Source organism: Helianthus annuus, chromosome 13 (assembly GCF_002127325.2).
Source record: "Helianthus annuus cultivar XRQ/B chromosome 13, HanXRQr2.0-SUNRISE, whole genome shotgun sequence".
In the NCBI taxonomy this organism is placed as follows: domain Eukaryota; kingdom Viridiplantae; phylum Streptophyta; class Magnoliopsida; order Asterales; family Asteraceae; genus Helianthus; species Helianthus annuus.
In genome coordinates, this window is record NC_035445.2 from 107,043,742 (window position 1) to 107,054,699 (window position 10,958).

The window sequence follows — 10,958 nt, forward strand, 5'->3', positions numbered from 1 at the left end:
ACAACCTGACTCGAACTAACCCAAACCCGAATAACCCAACCAACCCAAACTTTAAATGAGTCGGTTATCGGGTCACAATTTCCTAGCAAAAAATTTGACAACCCAACCCGAAAAACCCAAGAAAAAAACCCCAAGAACCCCTTTAAACCCGAGAATTCCCCTTTCACCCTAACATTTTTATCTCCAAATTCTAATAACATGTTTTAGGCTAGTGGGTGTGGTTAAAGCCCTAGGCTCCTAGGGGCTTTATCACGCCACATCAGCGACACGTAGGCTCCATGTCACATAAGGGCTTTAAGCCCATTCTTTTAACTTGCATGTAATGGTTTAAAGTCCTAATCATGATTACCTAATTAGTTTTTTTATTTAGTATTTATTTATGTTGTCAAACGATATTGTTGCATGGGGACCACCTTAAAGAGCCGTTTGGCGCTCCTTACTGGGCTAGCGGCTCTTCTATAGCGCACCCCATTTGACGGACAGGAAATGAAAGAGGGGCGCTAAGTGACGCCAAAGAAACTGAGTTGGCTAGAGGCGGTATACCATACCTGTGCCATGTAAAAAAACAAAGTACCTACTCCGGCTCTCCATTTGGAAAAATAAGAACCGGTCAAGCCCATAACACTCCAAGTTACAACCAACGTCCGGCCTCATTTTATATTTCAAATTCAAAAATAATAATAACATTCACATTTTTCAAAATTCAAAAACCCCATTTGAGTTCCATCGTCTCCATCATCTTTTTCCTGCAAATTCAAGCGATCAATTTAGCTTCAATCGTTGTAGGCTAAAATTTCAATTCAATGGACCCGTCTGACAATCTTCCTCACACCCCACAATCTTGCGTTTCAAGTAACACAACCTAACAAAACCCTCACTCATCACTTCGTTTTTACTACTGGATTTTAATTATTGTTTAAAAATATCAAAAGGGTTTGCATTTTTTGGGTTGAAATTAAAAGGGTTTGCGTATTTTGGGATAATATCAAAAGGGTTTTGAAGGATGGTTAGACCGGCGAATGGTGGTGGAAAACCACGGCAGGTTTTATCGGAGGTTAATGGTGATCAAGAACCGGGTATTCGGGTTGGGTCTGGGAGTGTTGCTGGGTCGGATTGTGGTGGGTTTGAGTTTTGTAAAGAGGGTGTTGAAGCATTGTTGAATGAGAGGAAGATCACCAAGAATATGAGTCTTAAGGTTTGTTTGTTTGTTTTTTTTTTTTTTTTGGGAAATTGTATTGAATTGGAGTTTGTGTGATGTTTATTTTTGTGGGTTTTTTAGGAGAAATGTGATGTGAGGCAGGATTATATAAAAAGGCTTAGAATGTGCATCAAATGTTTTCAAGAACATGAAGTGGAGCTTTTGTTGAAGCAAGAACAGGACGCGAAGAAGTTGGAATCTGCAGAAAAGAGATGCGGTGATTTGGGTAAAACTATAATTTCAGTTATATTACGCATTCTTTTGGGGTGTCAGTCGTGTCAGGTTGCTTGGTCGATGGAGTTCGTATTGGAGGGTGTTAACCGATGAATATGGATGGTCTCTATTAATATTGTATATTTATTGTTTGTAGGTTTTTATCTCTTAGCTTTTTTTTTTTTTTTTTTTTCTTCAGCAAAAGTACTTTCATTCATTAGAAGGTTAGAGCAAATTACAAATCATGGGTTGGTAGACGGGCAACAAGCTGCGCCGCCACCCCCTTTTGAATTGCAAATCCTACTCGGCTAAACAAAAGTGAAATATACAAAAGTGTGTGGAGTAATCTTATCATGGTATCTAGAGCCTAATCTTCCTCCGTCCCTCCCCTCTTCTTTCGGTCTTCTTATCCTTCCCTCCCTGTCACCATGGCATCCTCTTCTTCTGATTCTTCTCCTCTCCCAAATACCCTAGCCAATTTTGTTCACATCAAGTTGTCATCCACAAATTATCTCCTATGGAAGAATCAACTTGAACCTCTCCTCTCCCTCCATGACCTTATCGGCCATGTTAATGGCTCCTCCCCGCCTCCAGACCCCACGGTTACCACTGGAGATAAGACCACCGATAATCCCCGTTATTTGGCATGGCTTGCTACTGATCGCCGTACCGTTGTTCTTATCAACGCCACTTTATCCGAAGAAGCCATGAGTGCGGTTGTTGGCCTCAAATCTGCACGTGAGATCTGGTCCACACTTGAATCAACCTTTGGGAACACCTCTGTTGAGCGTGTTCAAAGCATTAAGGACCGTCTTCGATCTCTCACCAAAGGGTCTAAAACCGTTGCTGAATACGGTCGCCAATATAAGGAATTGTGTGATCAATTGGCTGCTGTTGGAGACCCTTTACCTAGAACTGATCAAACACATGGTTTTCTCTACGGTCTCGGGCCCACTTTCGAGAATTTTTCCACACTGGTTCGTGGCACAAACCCTGATATTCCGCTGCCCGATCTCATTGCTAAAGCCGATGGACATGATCACTTTTATCGCACTCTTCATGGTTCCTCTTCTTCAACTGTTGCATACTCGGTTACCTCTGAAAGTGGTCGGGACCGCGGATCAAATACTCGCGGCAGGGGGTACTACAACCGTGGGCGTGGTGGACGGTTCCGTGGAGGCCGTGGCTATTCTCGCCGTCCCCCCCACTGTCAACTGTGTAGTCAAATGGGCCACTCAGCCTCATCGTGCCCCTCTTTGTCGACTTTTGCTACTCGCGATTCCCAAACCGATGAGTCAATTGCAAATGCTTTTCTATCTCAGTGCAATCTGTCAAACTCCCGTCCGGACTGGTTCGCTGACTCCGGAGCAACCGACCATATGACTCCCAACACCCAAAATGTCCCACATGCCTCGGTTTCCTCAGGTAAAAATCGGGTCTTCTTTGGAAATGGCACTTCGTTGCCAGTTACTCACACGGGTAATACGACCATTGCATCATCACTAAAGTTGCAAAATGTTCTTGTTGTGCCCCATTTAACTCGTAACTTACTCTCTATTAGTCGTTTAACCCGGGACAATCCGGTTGATGTTTTGTTATCTTACCCTTCATTTTATGTTCAGGATCGCAAAACAAGTCAAATGCTAGCCCGCGGTGAATGTGAAGATGGGCTATATGTTTTGAAAGACCCGGTTCCTACATGTTTTGTTTCGTCATCTTTACCTTTGGCATCATATGAACTTTGGCACTCCCGTTTGGGACATGCCCATTTTGACTTAATAAATAAATTAAGATGTCATGATTTACTCTCTGTTTCTTCTATTTTACCAAAACCGGGGTTGTGCACCTCTTGTCAAATGGCCAAATGCACCCGCTTACCCTTTGACTTAAATACGGACCGTGCCATCTCACCTTTAGATATCGTCCATTGCGACCTTTGGGGACCTGCTCCCGTTTATGCGACTGATAACTATAGATATTATGCCATCTTTATTGATGATTATTCACGCTTTTGTTGGTTCTACCCACTACGGTTAAAATCGGATTTTTCAACCGTTTTAGATATTTTCTTGAAACTTGTTCAAAATCAATTTTCCACCAAAGTTAAAACCTTTCAAAGTGACGGAGGTGGTGAATTTGCCAATCACAAAGTTAGACATATATTTGAACAAAATGGCACTTACCATCGATTTTCATGCCCCCACACTCCTCAACAAAACGGTCGTGCTGAACGCAAACACCGCCACATAGTTGAAACCGGGCTGGCCATGATGTTTAATGCTCAAATTCCCGCCACCTTTTGGGTCGATGCTTTTGCCACTGCAGTTTTTATAATTAATCGCCTACCGACTGACACTATTGGTGGCATCTCACCTTTTGAGGCTTTATTCTCAAAAACACCAAATTATAAAACCCTTTGCACCTTCGAATGTCGGGTCTTTCCCGTTCGTGACTATGCCGATCCTAAGCTCGCGCCACGAAGCTTTCCTTGTGTATTTCTCGGCTATAGCACTATTCACAAGGGTTATCGCTGTTTTGACCCTCAAACCTCTCGCATCTACATTACTCGTCATGCTCGCTTTGACGAAACTATTTTTCCCTTCAAAAATATGACTAATGAAGTACCCTTGAGGCATCTCGAACTCACTTCCTTTCTTGATCCTTCCCCGTCTATTCCTAAGTCACAACCCAAGTTGCCTACCGAGCCTAAAACCCCTGCCCCCATTCCTCTTATCGGTGACATTCTTCCACCAATACCACCCACTCCACCACCTATTCTTCCACCTCAACCTAGCCCTTCAAATTCCCCATCCTCGGCCTCGTCCGAGTCTCCTCCATCCTCACCATCCTTGGTCTCGTCTGAGTCGGACCCTACTCCATCTCCACCACATCCTCCTCAACCATCGCACCCTATGATAACCCGTGCAAAAGCAGGGATTTTCAAACCAAGACATTTAGCAAATTACTCTCATCTCCAAACGGACCCGCTTCACATTGCTTTACATGCTACTCATGACCCGAAGTCCTATCTTTCTGCTATTAAACAGCCACACTGGCTTACGGCTATGACCAAAGAGCTACAAGCTCTTCATCATAACCATACATGGTCTCTTGTCCCACGTCCGCCTGACCGTCATGTTGTGGGCTGTAAATGGATTTTCCGCACCAAGTTTCTATCCGATGGGTCAGTTGATCGTTATAAAGCTCGTCTAGTTGCTCAAGGTTACTCTCAGTATCCTGGTATTGATTACTCCCACACGTTCAGTCCAGTTGTCAAAGCAACCACAGTTCGGATTATTTTATCTCTTGCTGTTTTAAATAAATGGAAGTTACACCAATTAGATGTTAACAATGCCTTTTTACATGGTCGTTTGGATGATTATGTTCTTATGGAACAATCCCCTGGTTTTCATGATCCTCGGTTTCCTAATCATGTGTGTCGTTTAAATAAAGCCTTGTATGGGTTAAAACAGGCTCCACGTGCATGGTTTCAACGGTTTAGTGAATTTTTGATCAAAAATGGTTTTGTTTGCTCTCGTGCTGACACATCCTTGTTTACGTTTCATAAGGGTGCATGTGTTATGTTTTTGTTAGTATATGTAGATGATTTAATACTAACAGGTAATCAGGAGACTGTCATGCAAGCATTCATTCACACGCTAAATAGAGAATTTGCTATCAAGGATCTAGGAAAGTTAAATTATTTTTTGGGCCTAGAAGTTGTGCACCACTCAAAAGGGTTGTTCCTTCATCAATCCAAATATGCTACTGAAATATTGGAACGCGCTCAAATGTTGGAGTGTAAACCAGCCTATACTCCCTTACCCGCAAACATTTCTTTTGCTGCAAATGGCACTCCATTTAATGATTCGTCACTTTATCGGTCGATTGTTGGTGCTCTACAATATCTCACCATCACCCGCCCGGATCTCTCTTATGCAGTCAATCAGGTCAGCCAGTTTATGCATTCTCCAACAACAAATCATTTTCAAGCGGTTAAGCGAATCTTACGATATGTGAAAGGCACTATTTCCTATGGGCTTCATTTCTCAGTCCCGAATCGAAATAATTTAGTTGGTTTCTCAGATGCGGACTGGGCACGTTGCCTAGAAACAAGGCGTTCTACCTATGGTTATTCTATTTTCCTTGGTGGTAATCTCGTCTCATGGTGTGCAAAGAAACAACCCACAGTCTCACGCTCAAGTTGTGAATCTGAATATCGGGCCATGGCAAACACTGCTGCTGAAATCATATGGGTCACTCAACTCTTACGTGAACTCGGCTCACTTCCATCCGGGTCTCCAACTCTTTTATGTGACAATCAAAGTGCATTATTTTTAACCCAGAATCCTGTTGCTCACAAACGTATTAAACATTTGGAATTGGATGTTCATTTTATTCGCGAGCTCGTTTCTTCTGGAAAGCTAATAACCAAGTTTGTTCCATCCAAGCTTCAGGTGGCCGATATTTTCACCAAGAGCTTACCCCGTCCTCAGTTTGAAATTTTTCGTGATATGCTTCGTCTCGGGCCGCCACCGTTTCGCTTGCGGGGGGGTGTTAACCGATGAATATGGATGGTCTCTATTAATATTGTATATTTATTGTTTGTAGGTTTTTATCTCTTAGCTTTCCTTGTTAGGCTATATATACCTTTTGTATTCTTGTATTTGACACAGTGAAATATACATAAGTGTGTGGAGTAATCTTATCAGAGGGTTCCGAACACACAGTCACATCCTTGTATTTATTTGTGTCGGACCCACTTAAAATCGTGCGTGTTCGGGTCAACCCATTTAATGGTCAGCTATGGGTCAACCCTTTCTAAAGTCTAAATATGAACTTTTTTAAAAATCCCTAAATGGGTTAAAAACATAACTTATTTATTCAATCTCCATGTTCATGTTCGGGTCAACCCAATTAATGTATGTGTTGGTGTTAAGCCATTTCTTAATGTGTCATGTTCGGGTTGCCTAGTTCTATAAAAAAACAGATTGTGTTAGCCTATCCAAAACCAGTTTTTTTTCTTTGTTTTGTTTTTGTTGTTGTCGTGTAAGAATTGGAATTGTAGGCCCCAGTTTTGATCACAATTTCATAGTGTAGATTCAATTTTGTAATTTAAATTGTTTGTAATGTAATAATACTTCACTGGTTCTAGAAATGCTAATGAGTCAAAAGGAAGAAGAACTGAATTCGATAATCATGGAGTTACGCAAGAATTGCACAGCTTTACAAGAGAAATTTGCAAAGGAAGAATCAGAGAAATCAGTACAGTCTCCAATCTTGATCTTGGTCAATAAATAGGGTAATTGCTATGATTCATAGTTCTAATGATGAATTAAATCGCAGTCTGCATTGGAATCGTTAACCAAAGAGAAGGATGCTCGATTGTCCGCAGAAAGATCACACGTTTCTGTCATGGAAGAACTTGAGAGAGCTCAAAGAGAGTGTTCAAGCGCAAATGAAAAGGTTATTTTTATATTCTTGGTTAAATGTGTTCTTTTGATATCTTATGTAACTCTAGGCATACCTTGAACTTTTTAGCAGTTTGAAAAATTTAAAAATTAAAAAAGTTATATATGCAAGTACAAAAGATAAAAAAGTACAGTATTATCAGTATAGCATTCTATGAAAAGATTAACCGAATCTAATAACCGTTCTCCATTCGGAAATACTGTGATTCGCAGATCTCATCACTTAACGATATGTACAAGAGACTGCAAGAATACAACACGGGCTTACAACAATACAACAGCAAGCTTCAATCAGAGCTTAATCAAACCCACGAGGCTCTTAAACACGCGGAAAAACAAAAGGCTGTTGTGGTGGAGAACCTGAGCAACTTACGGGGCCATTGCAAATCTTTGCAAGATCAGTTGAACGCTGCTAAAGTCGGTATCGTTAACTAATCGGTTATTTTGAATTCATTTTTCGTATATAAACGTTTCTTACACACGGACTTTCAGACAAGTAGCAATGAGACAATGAAGCTAAAAGAAGCGTTGGCAAGTGAGGTTGGACGGTTGAGATTGGATTTACAACAAGTGAGAGATGATCGAGATCGCGTGTCGACACAAGTTCAAGATTTGTCAACCGAAGTGTCGAAATATAAAGAGTGGACTGGAAAGTCAACGGCTGAATTGGGGAACCTTACAACAAAGTCAAACGAGCTAGAGGTTCTTTTTGTTGACTTTAAAGAAAAAACAAACTTTTCATAGCTTATAACTATGGTATATTTATGAACATTGACTTTTTTGTTGACTTTTCAGGCAACATGTTCTTCACAAAGTAATCTGATAAAGAAATTGCTAGAAAAACTTGCTGCTGCTGAGAATAAACTAGAGGTTTTCAACTTTTCATCGATTTTATGAACATTGACTTTTTTGTTGACTTTTCGTCTGACTTCTTGATTTATTTGTACGTTGTAGATGTCTGATTTATCGGCCTTTGAGATAAGAACCGGATACGAAGAACAACAAAGAGTTAACTCTGATTTACAGCTTCGTCTAGCCGATGCAGAATTAAAACTCGTTGAAGGAGAATCTTTGCGTAAAAAGTTGCATAACACGATATTGGTTAGTTTAAGACTTTAAGTTTCCATTTAATATATTTGAATATAACAAATTAATAAATTATTAATCTAACATCTTTTTTTTTTTGTTTTGCCACAGGAATTGAAAGGAAATATACGAGTTTTTTGCAGGGTACGACCACTATTGTCTGATGACGGTGCCGACAACGAACCAAAGACGGTTTCTTTTCCTACAACAACGGATAATATGGGTCGGGGAATTGAATTGTTGCAAAATGGTACTATAAAGACTCGATCTTTTGAGCTGAGTTGACTTTGTTGACCGTGCCTTTGATGCTTATATCTTTTTTGCTTTTTTGTTGTGTAAAGGGCAAAAACATTCGTTCATTTTTGATAAGGTATTTGTGCCTGAATCTTCACAAGAAGACGTGTTTGTAGAGGTCTCACAGCTTGTTCAGAGTGCTTTGGATGGTTATAAGGTGATGTGTTTTGCTTGGTTTTTTAAATGTTTTTAGTATGGCTAGAAAGGGCAAAATAGTCTTTTCACAAAAATAACGGAAATTTAAACGCCACTTAGTGACAAGGACCAAAAATATTGGGACCAAGACCGTAATATTATTATGATAATAATCTAAATCTTCGAATAAAACAGCTTAAGAGGTTGTATATATACATTAAAAAAGTATACATTGTGTGAATTTCAACCAGACTGACCCGTTTGATTGGTTTGACCCGGTTGACCCATTTGACTTTCAACCAGATTGACCCATTTAGATAAACTTTTTAATTTCACCCGGTTGAGATAAAAAAATAAAACTCAAATCGACCCGTTCATTAGTGTTAACTCGGTTCTATTACTTTTCCAGGTTTGCATCTTTGCTTACGGTCAAACAGGGTCCGGAAAAACGCATACGATGATGGGTACACCTGGCAGCTTTGACGATAAAGGATTGATACCTCGTTCGTTAGAACAAATATTCGAGTCCAGACAAACGCTTCAAAACCAAGGGTGGAAGTACGATATGCAGGTTTGACTTTTCAATCAAGTTTCTTGTTTTTCTTGTTGTTTATAATCCAAAGAAATTATTTCATAAATTTCGGTTTTACAGGTTTCGATGCTGGAAATATACAATGAGACAATACGCGACCTGTTGACAACAAACCGACCCGGTTCAACCGAGTTGGGTACGAAGCAGTACGCGATTAAACATGATGCAAATGGAAACACGCATGTTTCTGACCTGACTGTAGTTGATGTATGTAGTAGCAGAGAAGTGTCGTTTTTGTTAAGTCGGGCTGCACAAAGCAGGTATTGACATACTCCTAACAAAGCAGCTTGGTTTACTTGAAACATTGTTCAATTAAAAGTATAAATTCTTTTAATATATAAAGTAACTGTTACTTTTTTACCTGTAACAAAAAAAATGTTTTTGATCCGTTTATAAATGGGTTAAAGTTGTCACTACTAAGTGACTTGTTTAGAGGGTCAATTTAGGTAAGTGGGTCAAAAGCGGTTTTTTTTTTTGTGGAATGTCAAAATAGGTAACTTTTTTACGGGCCAAAATGTGATGCTTTGTGTTGGTCATAGTTGTCAATAGCGGTCGCTATGGTCGCTATAGCGAATAGTGTATAGGTCGCTACAGGGTATGTAGCCATAAACAACGGGATTTCAGTTCTTTTTTCAAATGTAAATAGCGATTAAATATAGCTATACATGTAAAATAGCGTATATACCAAGGTATTTTGATATAATATACATATAAATTTAAAAAAAATCTTTTTTCTAGTGTATCTCTATTTATAAAATAGTGCCCGCTATTTATCGCTATTCACTATGTAGCATATAGGTACCTTATTACTAGTTGTCGCTATTCGCCATTAACAGCTATGGTGTTGGTTGACGTGAAACTTTTTTTACGGTAAAGGGTGATTTTTACAGGTCTAAACAAGCCGGGTCAGGTTTGGTTGACCCAAAAACACTTTTTGCCAATTTTTTATGTCATAAACATATGGAGCATCTGTTGTTTTAATAATAATGTTATGTGTTGAATAAAATGATTTAGGAGTAATATTGTACAAACTATATATATTCGACCCGTTTGACCCATTTGACCAGTTTCCTTTTAAACTAGTTATTTTGATTTTACTCACCCTTTAAACGTATAACACAACCCAAATACATTCATGATTGATATGTTAATGGATTGAAGCTAAGGGTCGCTTTTAAATCTTTAAAATTTAGGTCCGTGGGTAAGACTCAAATGAACGAACAATCGTCGAGAAGCCATTTTGTGTTCACTATGAGGATCACGGGTGTTAACGAGGTGATTAAATCTTCAGGGTTCGTTTATTTTCTTTATATCGTCTGGTTAACGTCGTTTGGCTAGTGGTGACGTCTGGTTTGATGTTGTAGGGCACAGAGCAACAAGTGCAAGGTGTACTTAACCTTATTGATCTTGCGGGTAGTGAACGTCTCTCCAAAAGCGGGTCAACCGGGGACCGTTTAAAGGAAACTCAAGCCATCAACAAAAGTCTGTCATCGTTAAGTGACGTTATTTTTGCTTTAGCGAAGAAGGAAGAACATGTACCCTATAGGAACTCGAAACTTACGTATCTGCTTCAGGTAGGTACACTGGTAACTAGTTTGACTTTTAAGTTTGACTTTTTGATGGATTTGACTTTGACTTTGAACTTGAACAGCCTTGCTTAGGTGGAGATTCCAAGACTTTGATGGTTGTAAATGTTTCTCCGGCACCTAGCTCGCTTAACGAGTCGCTTTGTTCTCTTCGGTTTGCTGCAAGAGTTAACGCGTGTGAGATTGGAACGCCTCGGAGACAAACCTCTGTGAAGGCGTTTGATGCGAGATTCAGCTATGGCTGATGAGTTTTTATGTTTGAGAATTACACGCATTCGTAATTAGTTTTTGAAATTCTTACAGTTTGGTGTTGATGTCTACACCAGAGAAATATGAATGATGAACATCTTGGTTAATAGATTTGGATTTGTGTTTTTGTACTA

General features: G+C 39.7%; 1 protein-coding gene across 1 annotated transcript; it reads left to right on the top strand.

Moving 5' to 3' along the window:
- Positions 1 to 661: 661 nt before the first annotated feature.
- LOC110898927 (kinesin-like protein KIN-14N) lies at positions 662 to 10,958 on the top strand. Its single transcript, XM_022145775.2, has 15 exons — positions 662 to 1,195; positions 1,280 to 1,424; positions 6,567 to 6,676; positions 6,758 to 6,877; positions 7,096 to 7,299; positions 7,375 to 7,584; positions 7,678 to 7,752; positions 7,837 to 7,983; positions 8,080 to 8,218; positions 8,310 to 8,419; positions 8,807 to 8,968; positions 9,050 to 9,249; positions 10,183 to 10,264; positions 10,354 to 10,563; positions 10,641 to 10,958. The coding sequence occupies exons 1-15, from the start codon at positions 1,004 to 1,006 to the stop codon at positions 10,818 to 10,820; spliced, it is 2,286 nt and encodes a 761-aa protein (XP_022001467.1). The 5' UTR covers positions 662 to 1,003; the 3' UTR covers positions 10,821 to 10,958.

Bases quoted from the DNA above. Each gene is read 5' to 3' on its own strand.
- LOC110898927 (XM_022145775.2), top strand. From the start codon at position 1,004: ATGGTTAGACCGGCGAATGGTGGTGGAAAACCACGGCAGGTTTTATCG. The intron at 8,420-8,806 runs GTGATGTGTTTT...TTACTTTTCCAG, and splicing joins GTGCTTTGGATGGTTATAAG to GTTTGCATCTTTGCTTACGG. The intron at 9,250-10,182 runs GTATTGACATAC...TTTAAAATTTAG, and splicing joins AGTCGGGCTGCACAAAGCAG to GTCCGTGGGTAAGACTCAAA.